Below are 24,149 nucleotides of genomic sequence, written 5' to 3' on the forward strand. Positions count from 1 at the left end.
AAGGGCGTGGGAGATTGCCTTCTTTAGTCCCCATTTGGGGAAAACGACAATCACCAACCACCTCAAACTGCCTGTCGCTAAACCACAGGACATGGTGGCTATTCTTTGGGGAAGGCGCAAAATGAAGTGGATCTACTAACTCCTGCCCTGGGCATCTGAGCGTTCGGGCCCCAGGGCACAGCGGACTCCAAACATTTACTAAAGGAACACTGTGCACTACCCTCCCTTTGTTGACACGATTTAATTTGCCAAGGGAACACCTAGGATGGAGGCTGCGTGGTGAGCTAGGGGCCTGCAGCTTTGACCCCTGGGGCTGGGCGGGAGGGGTGCTGAAAGCCAGGGGCAGGAAAACGGAGGGCTGCCCTCGCGAACAAAGGCAAGCAAACACGGGATGCAAAGCAGCAACCTGGGAGCTGGATGAAGTGTGTAAAAAGCTGTAAATGTGTCAGTAACTTCTGTTACTAAGGAAACAGCAAGCCTGCTTGTGAGGACAACTGCCAGCCAGACCTGCCTCCTGTGGCCCTTCCCTAGAGAGGCGCAAGAGCCCTGGTGGGAGTGAGGGGGCTGCGGCCGCAGGCCGGACCACTGCCCTTCCTGCGCGGTGAAGGGGGACAGCAGGACTCTCTCAGCACACAGAAAGTGTTCACACGGCATTTGGCTCCCAGAAAAATGTGCATCATGCAGACTTTGAAGACGCTTGTTTCTAACAAGTTTGAAAGCCCGCTCTCCACTGTGCGATTTCAAGTGCAGCCCTGCTCCTCCCGTGTTTGACATTTGTGGTCAAGGACAGACCTTGGGATATTCGTTGAATGACATGATTTGCAAAATCGGCAGATGCTGTGTTGCTGGGGCCTGGGCTCAGCCTCGGTGGCCACCTGGGGGGCCCGGTTCCGGGAAGGGCAGCCCTTCTCTGCTGGAACCGGTCTCAGCTTCCGGCTGCAAAACCACTGACTGTGTCCCACTCCAGAAAACCAAGAACACGCAGTTCTATCCAGAAGTTTTCTTTTTTTAAAATAATGGAAACATGAGCAGGAGTAATCACCATTCTGCTTGAGTTTTTTACATTTTATTTCAAAGGGTGGATGTTTGCTAGGCAGCAACTGAGGGGACGGTGGCCAGAGAACAATGGCTCTGTCTTAATAAATAACCAAACGCCGGTCTGTTGCTACCCTTCGGCAACATCGCACACATCCTAAACAAACAATGCACACTGCCGCGCAGCTAAGGATGGGCCCAGGTGTCTGCGTGTCAGGGAGTGCAACACATTCCACACTGGGGACCGTCCACTCCCAGCCCCCCCCCCCAGGCACCAGCAGCGTCATGGCCCTTGGAGCAGGGACCACAGGAATATCGGGGTGTTCTGGGGCTGGCCTTCCGGTGCCCGCGACCCACGCAGGCCGAGACGGCTTCACCACCACGCACTCTCACAGTGGTTTCCCTGGGCCCGGGTAGGGGGAGGAAGCGCCAGCAGTCTTCAGGTGACGTGACAAGTCCAGGGCCTCTGCGTTTCTGATCCAGCTGTCAGCTCTCTTGTCCTTTGGGAGCCTGGCTGTTAGCTGGCTGCTATGTCACACGCGCTGCCGTACACTGTCTTCCACACGGCGCGTTCAGACGACATCAGGGTCCCCACCGAGCCGCCCTCACCCGGTGCTAGCACTCGATGCTGAAGTACCTGAGATGCCGAGGGCACCTGCACGCCTCACAGCGGCCCAGTCGCCCCCACAGGCCGGGGGCAGCTGCCAGTGCCCTGCCAGGCGCCTGCTCGTCAGGCCCGGGCGCGCCCACGGTCGAAAGCACGTCCCAGGACTTCCTCACTGCTACCCTGGCCCCACGGCGCTAACTAGTACCGGGAGCTCTCAAGGTGTCTTCTGTGTCTTCTAGGTAGGTGCGAAAGGCAAGAGTAAATCATTCTTTTTAACACAGGATCCTTTATTTGAACTTTCCCTTGAAAGACAGTTTGTGAAGGACGGGCCCAGCCTCCCTCCACAGGACCCCAGGGGTCAGTGTTCCTTAAACCTGAAAGAAAAGGACAGAATGGCAGCTGCTTACACAGCCAGCAGCCAGCAGAGGACAGATACTGAATCTCCGCCAAATGCACAAACCCCACAGAGCGCCAGCCCCCCTCCCTTATGCCAGGGTCTCCCTGACCCCACCCCACAGCTTCGAGGGGACAGAGGGGAGAGCAGAGGAGACAGGAGGGGACAGGAGGCCAGGCAGAGCTCTGGGGCTATGATCTGGAGGAAAGCCGAGCTCATGGAGAACAAAGGGGGCCAGTCCCTCAGTCTCCCACTCAGACACTGAGGAGAGGTGGCCACGAGCACACCCGCAGGAAGTCACTAGGAAGGGAAACAGGAGTGTGAGCAGACAGGCAGTGAGGGGCAGCCACGAGCCGAGCCGTCTTTCCTTCCTTCTTTTAGGAACAGCAGGTGCAGAAGGCAGATAAGCCAGAGCGACATTCTCAAGCTGCACTTTAATTACGGGGAGAGGGGCCCCTGGGGGACTTACGGAACTTGGTCCCCCGTCGCCAACCCTGAGCAGCTCAGCTCCTTGTGTATGAGGCGGATCAGGAACTGCACCCAGAACAAAGACAAGACCACCTGTGACTGCGGCAGGGACGCTGAGTGATGGGGACACGCCTGCTATCACCGTGAAGACCCCAGCCCTTCCCCCACTGAAACCCACCTGCCTGTGGCTCCCCCACAGCACACACCAGGGGTCTGCCCCACGGAGACACTTCTTCAGAACATAAAAGACTTGCCTAAAGAAGAGCAGCGGGAGCCCCCTCCCCGCCCCCCAAGCTGGCACAGCCAGCCTGAGGCCTGGCCCTGAGTCACCACGGAGGACGGGCTCCCGGAAACAGGCTGTCAGGACAGACTTCAGCCTGAATGACCCCCGCTGCAAGTCATGGTTAAAACGAAATAAGTCCTGTCCTAACATGTCCAGACTGGAAACAGACAGAAAATAAAGACAAGGTGACCCACAACCACGGTGACGTGGTGGGGAGGACTGGGGAGCTGCCAGGTGACTGAGAGTCGGGTCAGCTTCATCAGCCATCAGCGCTGGGAGCCGACCAGGCTGTCACTGGAACAGCCGTGTTTTACGAGGAAGCGTCTAGAGAGCGCCTGGCCCCGCCGAACCCGGAGTCACTGAGCCGCTGTCAGGCTCACCCAGGGACAACTAACTGCAGGTCCCCTGGTTGAGCTCCTCTTCACGGTCCTTTTCATGCTAAAAGGGCTCAGAACCAGTTTGCAAGTCCAGACTGATGACTGAGTGCCACCCTAAATTTATCTGCTTTTGTGTGTTTGAGGCTGTGAATCTAGTCTTTCCCCAACCGTGACACCGGCCCCCCAGAAAAGTGCCCCCCCCCCCCACGGAAGGCAATGCCCTGGGGCTTTGAAACGGGTTCCTGAGGAAAGTCCTGGTTCTGGGGGCCCACGTCTTAGAGGCCGGGGGCCTCCATCCCAGGAGGGACCTGTGGCCCAGGAGGTCCTTGGCGGGGGGGTGAGGGGGCTGCTGGAGGAGGGTTTTCAGGGCCGACTTAAAACCCGGGCAGCTACGTGGGACCGAGCCTCAGTGAGAACCCTCGAAGCAGACATGCTCATTTTCTCAGATGCTGAAGGTTCAAGTAGGAGCTTCAAAGTCCCTCGAACCCCACCTATGAGCGCAGGCTAAGGAGAACAGGTATTTCTCCTGCAGGTAAGACGCATGCCAGCCACTCTGCCTGACCCGGGGGAGTGTTCCCACAGGTGCAGTGATAAAGGCAGCACGTGGGACATGTCAGGTGCCCAAGGTAGTGTTGGCGGCAACAGTGGCATTTTTGTTAGATAAATCGAGCCCTGTGAATTTGAACCCCACCTTCAACTACAAGCATGGCCTGCTGAGTTTGAGGTGGTATCTCATGAACATGAATTCTACCAGGTCCCAGATGTGGAAAGTGTTAGTAGGAAGATGCCTATGATTATAAAGAGCACATCGTTAAGAGAAAAAAGGAGCAATTATCTGCCGTGCCACCTGCGGGGATGGCGTAAGTTGTAAACAGCAGCAGAAATTCTGCGTCAGGACAAACATCAACTTCTAAAACGAGACAACAGTTCTGGTCTGTGCACACGGTTCCCAACGGAGGGACCTGCCAGCGATAGGCATTGGCCGATGGCTGGGGCCCGGTGTGACGTGAGCTGGAGAGGCTAGGCCTTGGATGTGAGCAAGACCACTGGTGCCACGGCCAGGCCCACAGCCCCCCCGGGGACAAGTCAGGGGCTCCTGCCCCTGGTCTCTACCATCCTGCCAGCAACTCGAGCCATGGAGGGACCTGCTTTGCTTTGGACCTCTGTTAAGCCAGAACGAGAAAGTGTCTTGGACTGGACCATTTACACAAGTTGGCATATGTCCCAGGCCCAACTCCCTGCGGGCAGCAGGAGTCCCTGGGAAAAGGTGCCACCAGAGATGCTCATGAAAGGTCACTTGGATGAGAAGCCAGACGACTTACCAGTAAGGCGCAGGCGTCTGCAAACATGAGCATGTAGAACACGTTGTTCCATCCAGACGGGGAGATGAGCCCGGCGAGCAAAGGGCCCAGGGCCGCACCTGAAATGAGGCAAGCGGCACACAGGGTGCTGTGTGAGGAGAAGTCTGCAACGTGACTCAAGTACCCACGCCCAAAGGCTACGCAGAACGGTGCTCACGCCCTCACTCATAAGGAAAAGCACAGGAAAACAGTGACATCTCATTCCCACCCATCAGGTTGGTCTGGGGTATAAAACTTAACAGTTGTAGGCAGCGCTGAGGGCATGACTGGCACCTTTTTCTAGAAGCAAATCTAACAGTATTTATTGACATTAAAATAATTATAAAGAGCACATGCTTTTGATCCAATAATCTCATTAAAATTTTTTATTATGAAGATCTGAATCTAATGCTATAAAATATTATTTGGGAAAGTGTGGGTAAGGTTTGTATGTTCTAGTACTGTATCGGCGTTAATTTCCTGATTCTGCTCACTGTCCTGTGGTTATGTCAGGGAATTCCTTGTTTTTAGGGAACACCTACTCACGCCATCTTTATTGGAAAATGGGCAGCGTGTCTGCAATGTACTCCTAAGAGGCTCAGGAAAAACATGTATAGTGTACAAATGTGTGCTTATGTGTGTGTGTTACAAATATGTGTGTGTGACAGAAAGGCAGATAGTAAAACAAATACAGTAAATGTGAATACTTTGTACTTGTTTGCAGCTTTTCTTAAGACTGAAATTATGTGAAAATAATTTTTGTCAAAATAACTGTTTATGTCAAAATAATTGTAAAGAACTGTAAAAACAGAAGAAAGCAAATACTCCGCAAGATGCCCAAAGGTGCCCGTGAAGCGTGCCTGCTGCTTGTCTGGCGGAATCTTTTCCTACACGCGCCTGGAGCAAGTTGTGATCCGTGTGTCGGTGGCTGATTGTTTGGTGTGGGAAGCAGGAAGCATTCACACCAAAGCATGAACTGAGGTTTGAGCTCAGACAGAAGGGTTCCCGGGCTTTCCTACTTTACGTACTGATGTTCTTTCAAGTATTTACAAAGAGCACTTACTACTTTTATAACCTGAGAAGCAACTGTATGGTTAAGTCTCAGAAGAATTTCGAGGTAAACGTGGCAGATTGCTCTATGCCTCTCAAACACCACAAAATGGACCCTAATTGAACTGGACAATTATAAACCCACAAAGAGAAGGGCAGATGAGAGAAGGCACCGTCCTGGAGGATGGAATTTGAAGGGCACGACAGCTGACACAGGTACCAGTTTCCTTGCTCTAGAGGGGGACGCAGGGTCTCCCTGCTCAGAGCCGGCTGCCCAAGCGCAGGAGGCAGGGGAGGTGGGGAGGGAGAAGGGGAGTGGGTGGTGAGCCTTTTATAAGGCACTGTTCCGTGTCGTCCCTGCACCCTCCTCTGATGCCAGGTTTCTCCTCCTCAATGTCACTACTCTGGTGGCCCCCTCCCCGCCCTAGGAGAGCAGCAGCTTAACCTCTGGAGAATCTGAACCAGAGCTCTGGGCCCGGGGACACCAAGGACAGTGTAGGGCAAGCATGAGGCCCCAGCTGAGCCCAGGGAAGCAGGAGGCCACCAGCTCCCGCCCAGCAGCCGCCCACCCGTCCGCCTGCCCACACGATGACAGAATGCAGGCAGCCAGGCCCACACCCCCGTGGGCACTGGGGGCGTCTCCTCCAGACCCCAGGAGGATCCCACTACCTGAAGACCAGCAGTTCACACACCCTCCCATACGGAAAGGGCTTCTGATATGTGCATTGTGGCCCATTCTTAACTGTGAATATATGAGGGACAACCAAGATCCAGCTGTGTCTGAGGGAGGCTCAGTAAGCTGCAAGGAGGGGAACCTGCGGGGAATAAAGAAACTGGGGACAAGAAAATTCCCAGAGAACTAACAGAAGACTAAGTTGGACCACGGAAACTCCTGCTTTGTATCTGAAAACCAATTCAGTATCAGCAGTCACGCTGGACTCAGTCTAACACACACTGCAGCCAGGAAACAGGAGTGGGATGCACTAACGGGCAGAAAAACCCTAATGAAGACTCAATGGTGAGAGCCAAAATGAAAAGTTCAGTGCAAAGCTTGGAAAGTCAGGAACATCTCTGAGAAAGTAGAACAGATACAGGTAGGAAGGGAAAAAAGAAAATTGAAGGATTAATCCAGAAAGTTCAACATCTGAATGATAAGTTTTTCAGGAAGAAAATACAGAGATAATAGTAGGGGAAACTTATATATATATATAAAACAAACCAAAAAACAGAGCCCAGTTTCTCAGAGATGAGGACATGTGTGACCAGACTGAGTGGTCCCAGGACATGCGGGTGGGGGGGGAGGAGGTTTCCAAGGGAAAACCAGAGGTCAGAGAGGAAGGCCCGGGCTAAGGCCCCCAGTGGGCTTCTCCACTTGACAAGGGAAGCTAGAAGGTGCTGCAAACTGGAAGGAAAAGGGCTGTCAACCTCGAATTCTGTATCGACAAACTATCCATCAAGTGAGAGCAGAATCCAGACACCACAGACTTTCCAGTTCTCAAAACCCCCCTCCCATGAGCCACTGCTCAGGAAGCTACTAGAAGACTTCTTCCAGCGAGGAGAGGTAAACACGGGATCTAGCAAGCAGCGCGATGTGGGCAGGAGATGAGAGGGACGTGTCTGTCTGCCCACAGGAGGTGCTGAAAGCTGTTGGGAGCCTGGAGCACAGGGAGGTGTGTGCACAGGCTGACCATGGAAAGGTGCCACGACAGAGGGGGTCTCGTGGGCGATAGTGGAGAACGGCGACAACTGCAATAGCAACTTAAACACAAGGACAAACGAGGCATTCGTTAGTTTGGGGGAAAACAAAAATTTGCATATTAGGGGTGTATAATTAAAGCCATTTCTTGGCTCAAGCGGGCACGACAGTAACACAGCCGGGTAATTGTTGAGGCTGGGGAGAGGGAGTATGTGGGGTGTAAAAGAGGCCCCTACTCCCCATCTTTCCTACAGGGGGACAGTAGACTCTGTCCCAAAACGAATGAATGAAGAAACGTGAATGTGCGTGCAGGGAGGGTCAGCAAGGACTGCTGAAAGCGAGGCTGAGGGCACCGCTATTTGCATAGGGCAGGCCTATTCAGCTTCTAAAGTTACAGTATGCTTTTCTTTGATAAAACAAAAATTAACTTGAACAAATTCAGGGCTCTAACTTCTCTGCATAAACCAGGCAGAAGGGACAAGCCACGCTCCCACTGGGATGCGATTCTAAGCACGGAACAGTTGAACTTGTCATTGGAACCGTGTGGCCACTGTGGGGGGGGCGGATACCGACATAGGTACAGTCAGTCCAGCTTTGCGCCCACAGAAACCAGTATTTACAGCATTTAATAAACATCCAGGAAGCTGTCTGGTGAGCGGATGTTTTGCTAGACAGTGTGCATTTCCACTCAGGCCTTTCTGTTTCTGTCTAGTTGGGTAGCATTGACGGAGAGAAATAATGATGGAGAGCAGTGGTGGGCAAGCGTGTGCCGTTTCCATGGCGACTGCTTCCTGGGGCCCCAGCGAACGGGAGCAGCAGGGCCTGCAATTCCGAATCCCTGTCAGGCCTCTGGGTGTGGGTGTGACGCCCACCGCAGTCAGCACGTAGCGTGCTCAGTGAAGAGTCCTCCATGAGGGGACGGCACTCAGAGCCGTGCTGTGGTTTCTCCTACGCAGCTCAGGGCTCCCCGCCCCTTTACAGGTGTAGCATCGCCCCCTCAGCCAGGTACTTCCCTCGTTCTGAGAGAAGATCAAGAAGAGTATGTTTTTCCGCCTAATTCGCACCTGCTTGGTGCTTCACACTGGGAGCTGGCCTGACTCACAAGGGCCTCCGGGGCAGCAGGCAGAGCGGCTGTTCAGTCCCAGTTCATGGGAAGCGCTCTGCCCAGCAGTCCTGACTTCTGACTGAGAGAGCCTTCCAGGCTGGGAAGTTTCTGCGAGTGCTGCGTGAGCCGGGAGAGTGGCAGCCATGCCAATAGCAACTTAAACACAAGGACAAACGCCCGTCATGGGGCACAGCACCCGCCTCCCTTTTCCTAGACATGACTGTAGGCCCCAAGAGGTACCCGAGGGGAATGGTCTCACTTTTACATAAACATCAGATGTGACCCCTAATGCCATCCAGCAAATTCAAAGTCACCCCTGGATCCAGCAAAATGAAGGAACCAATGAAGACAAAAGTGGGGCAGGCATGGCTTTGCAGAATGCAACAAGCTTGGGCCCAGCCTTCTGCACAACGGACCAGGCCTGGTGTATCTCTGAATAAGCAGGGATTGCCAGTAAGCAGCTGCTGGAGCCCCTGGGAGAAGCTGCAGGCTGAGGGCAGGTAGCCAGTCTCTCTGAGCCCTCCCCTCACTGCCTGGTCCCGCCTGCGAGTCCAGGTGGCTCAGAGCAGCCAGGAGGTTCGAGGTCATGCAGCCTAGGTAGCTGCAAGATCTTTGGGCAGGGAGCCATCAGTGCGCGTGCTCCTTGCACAAAGGCTCCAGAAAGGTCAAGGGCTTTGCTGTCAGCCTTCCGACGGGCTGGGGAGACTAGGCTTGGCGGGTTACCAGTTCCCGCCTGTGCACCTCTGAGGGATGAGCTGCTATGTTAGCGCCTTGCTTTCCTCCAGGATATGCTACTGAATTCTGTCCAAGAACCTTAATGAGGCCGGTAGCACTCAGAGTCCTGTGTGCTTTGGGACCCATTAGTTTTCCTGTCATCTAGATTTAAATAAGAGCCTGTCCTTGAGATGACAGTGATAAACAGTCACTGAACCGGTGCACCATGGGTCATCATTTGCCAACTGACATCTTAAATGAAAACCTGCGTTCTTTCAGACGGAAACTAGTTCCAACCAGCCACACGCCCATATCATCTCTGGAACCATCTCACCAAAGAGGATTGAGTGCCACACACCCACATCCCCTGGGTTTGCATGTGCTTCTGACCCACATATTTTAAGAAGGCCAGCTGATCCTAAAACCACCAAAGCAATTGGAACCCGTGGCATTTGTTAATTAGGACGGGACAATGTGGTTCCCTCATGACCGCAATTAACCTGTAGAGCTAAAACTATGCACGTACCTACAGACCCAGTCCCGTCGATGATGGCGGTCACGGTGGAGAGGGCGTGGGAGTTTCCTTTTAGACTTTTATGAGTCCCCTGAAGACAGGGAAAAACAAGTGTGAAGCATGTCCCAGCAGCATCAGTGCAACAAGTAAACCTACACCTTCCACTTGACAATTAATGCAAATAACTTTGCAAAGCAATTCAAAATGTGGGATACATTCCATTAGAAAATTTAAACTCCACTCCATCCCAAACTTATCTTGGAAAAGCAGGCAAAGTGTCAGGGGTTTTTAAAAGTCAAAAATCATCAGAAACACTGTTGAAGCGTATTCTAGTTTAAAGAACTCTTAGAATTCTCTCCAAATAAACAAATATTCAGCACAATGAACACCTTCCCCGAGGCACCACACCAACCAACACGGAAGATAAAAAGATGAATGGCACTGGTGCCCCATCCCTAAGCTGTGCCAGCGTTAATTAATGTCCACTTCCCCGTTTCTGGATTCTAGGGATTTCTGTGACTCGTGCCAGACGGCTCTGCAGTATCGAAAACCAGCCGACTCATGGCCAGTGCCAGGGAGAATGGGGAAGAGGGCAGGACCCAAGAGACCAACGCAGGGGCTCAAGTCCAAGTGATAGGTCAACAGGAGCTCTGGTTTGCAAAAAGCCACCCATATAAGGTGGGGAGAAAATCACAAACCGAGGACAATAAAAGGAAAAAAAGATGAATCAGGAATTAGTGCCTGGACGCCTAAAATGACAAAACAAATCAAAGCTTTTCAAAGTAAATACTGAGTACACGTACCTATGTGTATAATATGAACTAAAGCATACACGCAAAGCGATAATCATCCATAATCCACATTTTCTGGAGTCTGGGAAGGAAGTGAAAGCTGCTCCTCTGCCCTCTGACCCCACGGGGCAGACCACTTCTACTGGTCTGCTGTGGACCTTTCTGGGACGTTCTGTGCTCACGCAGACAGCAGCATGGACATGCTTCGTAACGGCGGTCTGAGGAGCCCTCTCTCTACACCAAGGAGGGCCTGGTGGGCAGGGGGTGCGCTGGGGCAGACAAAGGTGACAAGAGCTCACCCCCAGTGCCCCTTTGCTCTGCTTCTCTCTGCTGAGCTGGGGACAGGGCCACTGGGTCCCCGAGGTGCCTAGGGCTGTCAGGTAGCCACAGGTGTGGCCCTGAGGGCAGGTGCGGGGCTGCAGGCCGGGCTTACTGTGCTTTCTAACCAGGAGAATGAGCTGGAGGCTGTGGTGCTGGCATGATTCTAGAAGAGGGCAGGGCCGTTGGAGCCAGCAGGAAGGTTCCCGGGACTCAGGAGCTGGCCCAGCCATCCTGCCCACGAGTGTCAACTTCCGGGGAAGTGCTTTTGGTTTTAAATGACCTAGGAATGTTAGACAGGCCCAGATTCACAGAAAAGTTACCCACTTCCCTGTGTTAATTCACATTGTTATGCTGTATTAGTTGTAACTAAATACCCAATAGGGATGCAGCATTAACTAAAATCTACACTTTATTCAGACTCCCTTGGTTTTAATCTAATGTCTGTCCCAGGATGCCATCCAGAACACCACATGACATTTAGTCACTGAGTCTCCTTAGGCTCTGCTCGGCTGTGACGGTTTCCCAGACTTTCCTTGTTTCTGATGACCTTGACAGTTTGAGGAGTAGAATGTTCCTTTACTGGAATTTGTCTGATGCTTTTCTCATGATTAGATGGGGGTGTGGGTTTTGGGGAGAAAAACTAGAGATGAAGTGCCATTTTGGTCACGTCATACCAAGAGCACGTATATAAACACGACTCATCACTGTTGGTGTTGACCTTGACCACCTGGCAGAGGTCGTGTCTGGCAGGTTTCTCCATGCTACACTTCCCTTCCCCCTCCACACTGTCCTCTGTGGAAGGAGGTGACACGCACAGCCCCCAGCTGAGGAACGGGAGGCGCACTCCCCTCCTGGAGGGCACAGCATCTGCATAACTTCTTCTGTTCGGGAAACGACTCTTCTCTCCATTATTTATGGACACTACTTCTTAAAAGGGGATTTTGTATTTTAGTGTCATGTTCCCTTCAGACGCCCATAGCTGCCGTGTGACCTGTCTTTCCTGTCAGGTAGATGAGAGTGGGCTGCCTCCTCTGGGGTTGGACTGGGGTCTCTGTGCTCAGGAGTCACGTGGCCCCTTGTCAGTAGAGCAGCCCCTTCCTCCAGGAAGACTGGTCAGCCATCCCTGTGGACCCCAAGGCCATGGGTGATTCCTGCCACCATGGAGTGGCATTTACCATCCTGCACATTAACTATTTCTGTACCACATGGCTTCCTCTTGGGAACATGGCCTCCCAGGGTCGGGACCCCGTCTGGCTCATCTGCAGTCCCCACACCAGCAGGGGGCCGGGTCCAGAGTGGGGGACACAGGGAGGAGCCAACTCACTCTGTCGTGGCCTGGGGCAGACCCTGAGGTGTATGGCCACCAGCCCATGGGGCCACGTGAGGGCAGCACAGAGGAGCGAGCCAGAGCACTGGCCTGAGACCTCAGACGAGCCCTTCCATCTCACCTCAGCCCTTGCTTATCGAATGTGGCTGCCATCTCCTCCCTGTATTTGCTTAGAAAACTCTAAACAGCATAAATACCAGTCATCTTAAAAAAAAAGTGCTTATATAAACATGCATCTTCCTAATAGAGACCATCACTGTCACGAATGGAAGAGGTGACCCGCACGGCCAGCATTTGGCCCCTGGCTCTGCGCTGAGACGAGCAGTCACTCACCAGGTCGGCGGAGACAGCGGTGGTGATGAGCGCGTACGGCCCACTGACCAGGGCCCCGCTGAGCAGCAGCATAGCTGTGGGAACAGAAACCAGAGGGGTTTAGTGAGCAGAACCTCAGCAAGCCCTAGGAGGGCACCCTGGTGTCACGCACGGGTCCTGGCCTGAGCTGGATGTGGGCAGGTGCTGGCAGGGCGGAGCACACATCCCTCAGCTGGCAACTGCCCGGGCGAGCGTCATACATGCCTTTCTTTAGACTCGCCCTGAGATGTGTTTTGTGAGCCCAGCCACACCTCCCCAACGATTCAGGCCGTGTTCGGACCTGGAACTCCGTTTCCTCCACTCAGTGGGCAGCAGCTGCTGACACACGGAGAAGGGGCGAGAAACCTGGCGTACGAGTGCAGACGTGACCCGGGTGAGCAAATGCTCCCTGCCGTCTGTGTCGGCCCTCAGCAGCCACAGCCCTCTGTGCAGCATTAAGGACCTCCTGTCTACACCCACAGCCGCTGCCGGTGGCCCCCAGGGAAGCCTGGAGCCCCAGCACAGCCGAGTTCCCCCAGGCAGGACAACCACACCTACTTCTGAAACTCACAGTTGCTTTCCTAGACTGTCCTCTAGGCTCCCTTTCCTAAACGATCTTCTGGGTTGACATTCCTCTGTGCAGAAGCTTTTGGACTGAGAGGTCACAGAAAACTCAGTGATCCCCCCGTCAGCAACCTGCGTTCGGGGTAACTCTCAGTGGGATCACACACAGCGTCCACCCCTTCTCATCCCTACTGCTGGCTTGTTGGGACAGAGACGATATTTACTGGGCATGAGAGCCATAGTGTGAGAGTGCTGACTGCAGGAAGTTAAAAATAGCCCCGCAGTATTATGTAACCGCCCCAATGGCGGGCAACAGGAGCTCATGGGGAGGGGACAGGCTGGGAGCCTGACCCGCCCAGCTCTGCCCAGCTCTCACCTGCCAAGGGTGCAGCCTGCTGCCTTCCAGGTGACATCTGGCATCCGTGAGTGGCTCCTTGCCACTGGGCACACAAGGCTTCTCACTGCCCCAGACCAGCTGGCCTGTACCCTCCCACACCTGCAGATGGTCAGGCCTTATGCCCAGAGCAGGAGTTCCTGTGGGCCCCACCCAAAGAGGGACACGGGACTATTTTAATTTAACACTCCATATGTTCCAGTTACACCAGCTAAATGCTCCTTTGCTAATTTTTTATTTCATTTCACTAAGTCATGCGGTCAAAAAGCATGTGAGAGAAAAGAGGGAAAGGCCTCGTGGACTCACCTATGGTGGCCTCCAGACCCATTTTGCTGACAGTGGAGAATACGTAGAGCTGTGAACAGGTGAAAACAGTGGTTTACTACAAGTAGCTGGAAGGCTGCCCGGGAATCTGTATTTCTGAAAAGCCAGGAGGTGACTCCTAGGCAGCCAACCAGAGAGGGGACAGCTCTAAAACACAACAAAGGCCACGCTGCCCTAGGTAGGTGGGCTGAAGACAGGTGTCCATGGTGTGGCCAGCCCAGAGGCTGTGGCCTTGTCCCAGACACGCGGGGCCTGGTTCTGCTCACTGGCTGGGGACCCCGCGGGCACCCTCCTCTCTGAGCTCCGGCAGAAGCGCTGGGGGTGGGGGGCAGTGCTCCCTGAGCTTGGAGTCTAACTGCTTCCTGCTCAGGCCATCCGCTTCCACAGCTGTGCCCAAGGACATGGGGGTCACGAGGCATGGGGGCCACACACAGTCAGCTCTTTGGCAAAGGTTCTTTGGGTGTCTATAGTGGGCAACACCCATGCCTCCACAATGACTGAAAAGCAGGCCTGGTTTTGGGGACAGTCACAGCCCAGTGGAGTGGCAAACGGGCAAATGCAAGTCAATGAGTAATAATATGTGTGAATTGTTGTAAAAACAGCGATGACGTAACAATGCTTCACTTAATGCTCACATTTCTGGACAAGGAAACTGAGGCACAGAGGGAAGGCCACCTGCCTGAGCCATGCACTACTAAACTGCAAAGCAGGATGAGCCCAGTGATGGTCATGATGGGCGGGGAGGCTGGGAAGATGCCAGGACCCCACAGATCAGCAGGAGGCTGTTGGGGGAGCGAAGGGGGCAGGGGTGAGGCAGGTGGGGGCCCAGGCTGAATGAGAGGCGGAGGGCAGTTGGCAACCTCATGGGGAAGCTGGGGTTCTGCAGACTCGCGCGGTGTGCAACGGGGTATTTTGAGGCCATGAGCCATGCATGGAGCAGCCGGGGCCGGGCGGACAGGCGGGCGAGCGTTTGCTGGCGGGGAGGAGCGTGGCTGTTCCTGGCGGGGGGGGCAGGCTCACCGTGGGCGCCGCGAGCAGCAGCATGAGGCCGCAGGTGGAGGCCCTCTTCTTCAGTCGATCTGAGATGACGCCTGCCAGGATCCCACCTGCAATGCAGAGGGGTGGGTCCTGAGGTGCTCGCATCCCCGGCAACGCCTCACGGAGAGGAAGCAGAACAGTTACCGTAGCAAGAAGAAAGGGGCTCCTTGCCCAGTCCCTTCCCACATCCCCATTAGCAGGAAGCTGCCTCAGCAACGCCTGACGACTGAACACGCCTATGAGGCTGTGGTGAGACGTGAGTGACCCGGAGGGCAGCTCCCAGTGAGACAGCGGGGAGTCTTGGGTCTGGTTTTAGGCGGGTCCCACAGCTAGTCTGTCGCCTACTGTGAGGTGTGCACCTGACTCTGGCGCGTTCAGAATCAGGGCCCAGGATGCAGGGGAAAAGGGATGTCCACTCAGGTGACATGACATCCTGGGGCACATATCCGCCTCTCAGGAATATGTCACCTCTAAGAGATGCCGGGCCCCAGGTGTTCGGACGCCATCCTTAGTGTTTTGTGGCGGAGGACGGGTGGGGGTGGGCTCACCGAAGATCCCGCCCACGTCAAACAAGGTGGACAGCTCCCCCGCCTTCTTGGCATCCAGGTGATCTACGGAAACGACCAGAGTGTCACTGTGGGGACGATCTCACTCCACATCCTTGTTCCATAAGCATGATTTAAACTGAGCAGCAACTAGAGAACTCAGACAGACAGAAAACAAGCAGTCCAGCACGGGGAGACAACAGGAAGGATGAAAACGAAACACTCTTAGCCCCAAAGGGGACGTGCCCGCCGAGTCTAACTAGTACCTGACCTTTGACTCAGTGTAGCCAGAGGTACACGCCGCACAGGACAGAAGTGCGGTGACTGGCAGGGGAGGACGCTCAGAGCCCCCACAACTCCTTCCTGCCTCCCCTTCCCTCCCCCTCCACAGGCCCTGTCCCTGCTAACATGGACTGTCCCCTTGCTGCCTCTCCAACTTCCGTCCCTGTGAAATTCAGCCCCCGCCCCCCACCGCTTATCCTGATGTCACTGCTGGGAACACGTGGCCTGTACTCTGCGAACCCTGCATTCCACATTTCTCCTCTGTCGCAGTCACCAGAGACCCCATCTCAGGGGACACTCAGAGGCTCCTTGACCATCCCCCATCCTGCCCACCCCCTGCCCCTTTCAGCCGAGGCTGTGGCCCCTGCACTCAGGAACTGCTGGGCCCTCCTTGTCATTCTGTCATCACGCAGCACGTACGGCAGTGCACACGACTACTGAGCTGGCACATCCGGTCACAACCTATGGCTTCAGCCCTGCTGGACTTTGGAAATAGGACAAACTCGCTAGAATTAGAGCTCATCTCCAAGAAGCAATTTGCAGGTCAGATTATGAAGCTTTTATTTTCTCAGATCCCCAAGGCCTCCATTTCTGCTCACCAGCTGCTGTGACCCAAAGTCCAGTGTAGCCTAAATTTAAAGGCAGGCTGCCCCAGAATAGCGAGACCCTCATGGAACTGGTAACCACAGCCGGGATATAACATGTCGGACCTTTAAAGCCATCAGGGCTGCTATCATGGCAACAAAACGTGCATATCTGAATTCGCTTTTTGTCTATACATTTCGACTAATCATGTCGTTTGATTCAAAAGTGTGTCTCTTAAAGTGCCTGGCATCACGCGTGCTTTCTCTTTCCAAGACTATGGAAACCAGCAGGTGAAAGGGCATTCGCTCCAGCCACTGCCCAGAACTGAGCATCTGTACTTTGCGACAGACACTCACCGACATTTGTGATGTAGAGAGGGAGCCAAAAGAGGAACGTGTAGCTGACGAGCTTCGCGAAGAGCAAACACAGGGAGAACTCTATCACCCCCTGAAAGAGAGAGTCACCGGTTTACGTAAACATGCGAGAATCTCCAACGAGCTGATTTCAGAAACGGCCTGCAGCTCTGGTCTGCCATTAGCACCTCCAGATGTGGCAGAGGGGACATGTGGCGCACGGCGTGAGGTCACCGGACAACTGCCCAATAGACTGTCAGAGCACATGGCTACCTTATAAGATTGAAACCCAGCGTCCTTCCTTCAGATTGGTCAGTAAGTATGCACTGCTCTGATTCTCACACCATGGCTGAAAACTTAGCTACTAAAGACCTCTGGCAGTAGGGAACAGACGTCTGGTTGCTGTATGTAATGGCTGTTTCTTTCTGCCCTGAAACAGAAAACACTGCAAATGACAGTGACCGGAAACACATAGAACCAACAATTCTGACCATTCTGGGAGACATACAGGCCAGGGCACCCTGCCTGCGACTAACAATGTGGGTGCTGGGAAAACGGTACAGGGCTGGCTGAGGAGCCCAACGTTGAGTGTGTGGCTACTGCGACGTGCCTGTCAGTGTCCACGTTAGGCTGGGTTTCAGAGGGCAGTGGCACTTGTGAGGCAATTCCAGGTACCACCTGGGCAGTCTGAGTGACAAACTGGTCCCACTGAGTCCTGGTCCCCCTTCCCCTCTCCCCAAATCGCATTGTACGTGCACAGGGACTCCCGTCACGGGGTGAAGAACACGCCACTCCACTGAGTGCCTCTGAGACACCCGCGTCAGTGTCCCCACGGTGGGCCCCCCAGCATGAGGATGTGTGTGCCTTCCTGGGCCCATGATTAAGTGTCTCATTCAATCCTCAGAACAACAGTAAAGATGACGCCAGCCATTGGCCCGTATTGCGGACCCAGGAAAGGAGGTTCAGAGTGGCTCACACACTTGTCCGGGACACACAGCTCGTCTGTGGCAGGACCTGGACGAGCCAGGCCAGGGCTCTGAGCTTCTTCTCCCCACAACCTCACTTGTACTTTCATAACCAGTGTGCACCCTACTCTCAGCAAAAGTATTTGGGGCAGCTACACACTAAGATACAACAGAAAGGTTACTAGTAGTTATTAATAACACAATTTAAAAATAACTTTCTATTTAAAACCAGCATCCTACAGGCCAGCCCACAGAGCTCTTCAAGGACTCTGGTTACCAGGCCTGGGCTCGGCAGCTCCAGGCGGGTAGCAGCCCTGGTCTCAGGGGCGCTGGCAGCACTTCCTGTTCTACAGCAGCTCTCCTGACCTCCTTCATTTGTGATCTGTTCTGTGGGTTCTGGGTGCAGTGTTTACGTCCCAGCCCACACAATCCCAAAGGGGCCTCTGGGTCGGGGCCCCGCTGTGCCTCCTCATGGGGACCCGTCAGTGAGACGGGGCTGTCTGTGTGAGCGCCACACCTGCTCCTGGGAGTGTGAGCACCCCCGGCCCAGAGCCCAGATGGGTGCCAGCGTGCTGCACAGGCCTGGCTGTCCTACCCACGTGGGCACGGCTTGCTCTTCCCTCCCCAGCTGCCCAGATTCTGTCTGCGGGAGCCCAGGAATTTAACACAAGGAAACGCTAAAGCAGGAAGAGCTCTCATCACTGCACACTCCCCGCCACCCACCGGCCCTGTCTTAAATAATCTTCTCCCTGATCTCCTTCACATCCTGTCACATACAGGTGGCCCGGCCAGCAGGCACGACACATGCCTGGTAGCTCAGAGTCAGGGCCAGCTGCTTCACCAACGCCCCAGCACACCTGATTTTAAATAAAGAACAAGCCCGGGTTCTGTGGACTGTTGCCTTTCTGTCTCCACCGGTGGCCCGTTGTCCTTTCCCTGGGTCCCTGCACACCCCCCTTCCGTGAGCACCGGAGGCCAAACAGACCAGGTTGGTGCTCCTAAAAGCACTTTAAAGGGTACAGAGAATGGAGCAGGCTCCCCCAGGCCACAGAACACAAGGTGGTGACAGTGACACAGTGAGGAGGACAGTGCCTCCCGGGGGCTCACCCTCGGGCCAGGCAGGGAGCGCAGCAGGGAGGCCTGAGCCCCAGGGCGCGAGGCCAGAGGAGCCAGCTTTTCTGGTTTTGCAGGTGCAGATGGGAGGCTGATTTGTCTATGAAATTTCTGAATTTCTAAACGGAGACAGCCAATTTCAAAACCTTTTAAACACAGTATGAGGCGAACAGAAGCTGCAGCCTCGCTCAGTGCTGCCTGCACGCAGCCTCGGTTCCTGCTGTAGAATCCTGACGCATGCATCACACAATCATGACGGCTCTTTTTAAACTTGGTTACCCACACGCCGGCTTCCTTTCACAGGGGACGCACAGAGGACCCCTCTGGAAACTCTTCCCAGGCACATGTACTCACGGGAATTTTCAAGGCCCCAGTGAAGCTGATGGCAGCCATGCCACTGCCGCCATCGGCCGGGAGGACAGCGTGGTTCTGATGGGCGGGCCGCTTTCCATCTGGCAGCAGCAAGCACTGCATCTCCGGATCCTGGGGCGAGGACCATTGAAAAGAAGAAAGAAGAGAAAAGGTCACCAGTTCACGGGTTGAAGCGAGGCCAGAATTCCTAAGGACAAAGTTGCCCCACCACAAGTCCTGGGGACATGCTGTCCTGGGCAATATTCTCACCGTGGTCATCGCTTTAGCATCATTACATCCACATGGTTTTAGGAAATGCTAACTAAACATGCAAAACCCTTTGACCCAGCAATTCTAGGATCTATTTGCAAAAATAATTTGAAAAATGAAGAACTACTTATACAATAGAATGCATGTCACACCACCACTGAGGAAAATCGGTAAAGTACATTCATATAAATGACATATCTTGCAGGAGTTAAAAACAATTTGTAGATTTGAATGACATGGAAAAATGCTTCTGACACGTTAAATAATAAAACCACTCAAAACTGCGTTTTCATCATGATGGCAAGGAAGGCTGACACAGGTATCTGAGTAGCCAGGTAACCACAGGACGTAGTTATAGCAATAAAGCTGAATTCTAAACTGGGAATGGTTATTGATAAGCTGTGGAATTAGGTGTAACTTTTATGAAAATGTCAGTACATTCTTTACATGATCGGTACTTTTTGAGGAGTTCAAAAGGAACATATGTTATCAGAAAAAAGATTATTTTAAGATTCATAAACCAATTCTGATAGTTTGTAAACTCTGATCCTGGACGTTCCCAAAGGACGTTTGCATTATTAAAGTAAAAACAGTGGACCCAGCTCGGGGTGGGGTTCCAAGTCAGAGCAAGGATGATCTAGAATGTTCCTCATGAGTGAACTGTGAAGTTCAAGGGTTTACAAAGAAATGTTTGTGTGTTTCAGACCTTCCCCCAAATCAAACAGCTTTTATTGCATTCATCTCTTTGCGGTGTATGTGGTTGGATTCAAAATGCAGTTAAATTAAAAAAAGAAAAAGAAAATGGTAATGCATTGTCATACCTGTCTCTCGAAATTTAGAATGCCCTTCCGGTGAAAACAGAACTTTGGGAAAGCGGGTGGTGGCGACAGCAAGGGCAGCCCTGCACAGGCAGGAGGTCCCCAGCACTGAGAGGCTGCGGGGTGGGGGTGAGTGGGGGGGCTGGCCTGGGGAGGAATGCACTCACGGACAGCCTCCCCCTCCCCAATGCTAACTCCACACAAGGGTATGAGAACGGGGAACAACGATTTGAGTTTGGAAAGAAACCTTTCTCTCATGAATCACACTAGCTGTCCAGTTAGGAGACTAAATGAATAGTTCTCAACCCTGGAGTCTCCTGGGACTAGGAGCAACCGGGGTGGCCAGGCTGTACCCCGGACCCAGCACAGCAGTCCCTGGGCAGGCCCCCAAGAGGCCAAGCCAGGGTCAAGGCTGAGAACTGCAGGACCTCACAAAGTTGTTAACACTAAGCAGGCTGACCTACCTAAGTGGATGAAATGCAGCCAGATGGAGAATAAGCAGAGTGAAAAACTTCTGCTTAGCCAGGGGAGTGCCTCTGACTGAGACAGGCATTGCAGGTCCAGCATAGGAACCTGTGTGGTCACACCCCTGGGGCACCCCCTCGGCCCTCCCTGTTTTGTAAGGTGCTTCCGGGACCACTGGGCGGGGTTAACGTGCAGACCCACCCTCTGCTCTGTAACCAGTGAGCAGCCACTCCACCATACGGTGGGAACTCTCCATGTAGAGAACAGGCCTCCTGCCCACCCCCACTCATCTCTTATGCACAGTCCGGGGGCTCCCAGCCACCCAATTCCAGTCATTTGCAGTGTCTGGAGGAGATGGGGAGAGGGGAGGTCATGGCAGGGTTTCCAAAACAAACCAGGAAGCACGGGTGCCTCCTCCTTATACAGCTAACAACAGACCACCCAGTGGACAGACACGGATGCTGTGTCTGGTGCCCCCACGGGCTCTGACGCATCAGCCCTCGAGGGGCTGGAGTCGCTTCAGCCAGGCAGCCCACTCTCAGGTTTACACTTTTGAAGAGCAGACGGGCTCCACACGGTCCTAGCACCACCGTGGGATGGACTGCTCCCACCTAACCACGCGTCCACGCCCGCCCTGGTGCTTCTGCAGCTACACTGTGGAAAGGCTCTCTTCCCACAGGACTTCCAGGGCATCCCGCTGGTCTGAAAGGTGGAACAGCCTTCAGCATTAAGATGGCCGCTCTTGCCTCAAAGGAAAAAGCAAGTCTTCAATAGTAATGGGAGAGGAATTATAGCCACTTGGACACTGGTTAATACCTGATGCTCTGGGCCAAATATTTGTGTTCCTCCAAAATTCACATGTTGAACCCCAATCTCTACTGTGGTGGTATTTGGAGGTGGGGCCTTCGGTCCTGCGAGTGGAGCCCTCTTGGTGGGGTTACTGCCCCACCACGAGAGACAGCAGGGAGCTGGCCCTCTCTCTGCCCTCCTGCCATCTGCGAGCCAGGGAGGGGCCCTAACCAGATCCAGGTCTGCGGGGTACTTTGACCTTAGACTTCCCAGCCTCCCCAAGGAAGTGTCTGAAATGGGAGAAACAGATGGTTTTTGGGTAGGCCCCCTAGTCTATGGTATTATTGTTATAGCAACCCAAACTAAGACACCTGATCTTTTTCAACATAAACTCAGAAGTGAGCAGGTTTTAACACATTTCAGTTGAATTACTCCTACCTACACTCGCCCTAAAATCTAAGGAACAAGATGCACGAGACATTATTTTTCCATCTTCCATTATTTCAACCACCACAAATAAATTTCCTTAGGCAATAAAGAAGAAAAAAAATGTAAGAAGTCTATTTAGTACATTTTTCCTTTAAGCTATTTGATTTGAAAAGAAAACAGCGTATAGTTTCGATGCTTAAAACCAAATCTAAAACGCCCGTGCCTCGGTGTGGCAGCCAAGCAGAAGTGATGTGAGGAATGTCTAGGGGTCTCCTGAAAAAGGGGGGTGAAGACCCAGGCACCAGCGGTGACCACTAGGCTGCATCGCAGCCTCCCCACTTCCCAGAGGGGCCAGGCAGGTAACTCAGCATCCCAGTGCCTCAATTTCCTCTGTAAATGAGGAGAGAAACGGTGGAAGGCTGAAAGATGACTTTATGTTATCACTTGGTCCCACCTCATATGCCCTGCACTCCCTCTACCTGAAAGCCCCTTGGCTCAGGTACGTGCAGACTCGCTGCTCACCTTCTTCACAGCTCTAATCAGTGCCACCTGCTTTGAGGGGGCTCCCAACACCAGGCCTGAACTAGTGCCCACGCACCCCTTTCTCAGCGGGCTCTGTCTTCCTGGCATTTAGCAGCTGCAGGTGGCTTGTTTTCTGTCTGTCCACCCCCTCCCAGGTGGGCTCCCCTGTAGGCATGCTGGGACTGACAGCGCAGCCCAGCCTGGAGCAGCGCCTGCCACACTGAGTGCTGCAAACAGCTTTGAATGAATGAGTGAATGAATGAATGACTTAAATTTGATGAAAAGTTTAAAGTAAGCTGAGCCTACCATCCAAAGAAAGCTAATAAGGGTAAACTCAGGTTTTACTAAAGAAACACCAGACCCCATTTCATGAGGACAGAGGACCCTGACTTCCTGCTGCGCGGTATCTGTGAGACTCACCAGGGGCTTCTTCTCGGAGGGTAAGGCTTGCTTCTGCAGTCTAAACCTGTGCATGCCATTCTCGTAGCTTTTTGAGTGCTGGAAGGAGAGAATTTAATTAGAGCAATTACTGAATCAACAGCCAGAAATCACACCAAACTTCACTACAGCAAGGATACTTAACTATCTTCCCCAAAAAGGTACCAAGGGAAAAAAGACAAATGATTAAAATAAAACGAAGGGCTAATGAATTTAATCTTAAAGCTCCAGACTATCAGGTAACAGAAGGTGAAAATAAAACTCTTCCTTGAAGAATAATCCAGACCCAGGTGTACGGTCAGCGGTTTTTAGTTCCCAGTCCCGTGACCGTCACCAGTTCTAGAACATTCTGGTCATCCTTGGAAAAGAAACCATCCACATCAGCACGCACTCCTCTTTCCTCTCACGTGCACCCAGCCCTGGCAACCAGTAAATGTGCTTTCTGACTCGGTTTTCCTGCTCTGGACATGTCATACAAGTGGAATCATACCACATGTGACCTTTCATGACTGGCTTCTTTTACTCAGCTGTGTTTCACGGTTCATCCGTGCTGTAGCGGGGGTCAGCGCTTCATTCCTATTTATTGTTGAAAAACAGTCCACTGTACGGACATACCATATTTTATTTATCTATTCATCAACTGGTAGATATTACATTGTTTCCTCTTTTTGGCTGTTAGGAATCACGAACTTTCAGGTTCAAGTTTTTCTGTGGACAAATGTTTTCATTTCTCTTGGACGTGCACCCAGGAGTGGAACTGCTGGGTCATACGGTAGGGAACTCTGACTTTCTAAGAAACTGCCAGACAGTTTTGCAAAGTGGTTGCACCATTTTACACGCTCCCCAGCAGTGTACGAGGGTGTCAGTTTGTCACTACTTGTTTGATTCTAGCCATCCTGGTGGGCGTGGTGTCCCATCATGGTTTTGATTATAATTTCCTGATGGCTAATGATACTGAAGAGCCTTTCATGTGTTGCTTGGCCATTTGTGTATCTTTTTGGAAAATCATCTATTCAGCTCCTTTGCCCATTTTTTAACTGGGTTGTCTTTTTATTACTGAGTTGTAAGAGCTCTTTGTATAGTCTAGATACAAGTCCCTTATCAGACATATGATTTGGACTATTTTATCCCATCTGTGGGTTGTCTTTTCACTTTCTTGATGGTGTCCTTGGAAGCATAAAAGTTTTAAATCCAGATGAAGTCCAATTTATGTATTTTTTCTTCCATGCCTTGTGCTTTTGGTAGCAAATCTAAGAAACCTTGACCTAATTCAAAGTCATGAAGATATACACCTACATTTTCTTCTAAGAGTTTTATAGTTTTAGCTTTTACATTTAGATCTTTGATCCATCTTACTTTTCATGAATGCTAAGAAGGGGTCTAAATACATTCTTTGCATGGGGATATCCAGTTGTTCCAGAACTATAGGTGAAAAGATTATCCTTTCCCAACTGAGTGGTCTTGGCACCCTTGTCAAAAATCAACTGACCATAATGGAATGTTTACTTCTGGACTCTCAGTTCTCTCTCAT

At 52.7% G+C, this 24,149-nt stretch overlaps 1 protein-coding gene across 3 annotated transcripts in view; it reads right to left on the reverse strand.

The window, feature by feature from the left end:
• Nucleotides 1–1,050: 1,050 nt before the first annotated feature.
• Nucleotides 1,051–24,149, reverse strand: part of SLC37A1 (solute carrier family 37 member 1) — a 69,163-nt gene continuing 46,064 nt past the window's right edge. For all 3 annotated transcript variants that reach the window (XM_074324860.1, XM_019745668.2, XM_019745666.2), the window contains 11 exons: nucleotides 22,601–22,678; nucleotides 18,891–19,019; nucleotides 16,462–16,552; nucleotides 15,242–15,304; nucleotides 14,676–14,761; nucleotides 13,638–13,686; nucleotides 12,356–12,429; nucleotides 9,596–9,674; nucleotides 4,487–4,584; nucleotides 2,506–2,570; nucleotides 1,051–2,016 (listed from right to left, as the gene is read on the reverse strand). In XM_074324860.1, the coding sequence (XP_074180961.1) occupies nucleotides 2,001–2,016; nucleotides 2,506–2,570; nucleotides 4,487–4,584; nucleotides 9,596–9,674; nucleotides 12,356–12,429; nucleotides 13,638–13,686; nucleotides 14,676–14,761; nucleotides 15,242–15,304; nucleotides 16,462–16,552; nucleotides 18,891–19,019; nucleotides 22,601–22,678 (828 nt within the window). In that variant the 3' untranslated portion in view covers nucleotides 1,051–2,000. The remainder of the gene's footprint in view (nucleotides 2,017–2,505; nucleotides 2,571–4,486; nucleotides 4,585–9,595; nucleotides 9,675–12,355; nucleotides 12,430–13,637; nucleotides 13,687–14,675; nucleotides 14,762–15,241; nucleotides 15,305–16,461; nucleotides 16,553–18,890; nucleotides 19,020–22,600; nucleotides 22,679–24,149) is intronic.

This window comes from Rhinolophus sinicus, linkage group LG01, assembly GCF_036562045.2.
Source record: "Rhinolophus sinicus isolate RSC01 linkage group LG01, ASM3656204v1, whole genome shotgun sequence".
In the NCBI taxonomy this organism is placed as follows: Eukaryota; Metazoa; Chordata; class Mammalia; order Chiroptera; family Rhinolophidae; genus Rhinolophus; species Rhinolophus sinicus.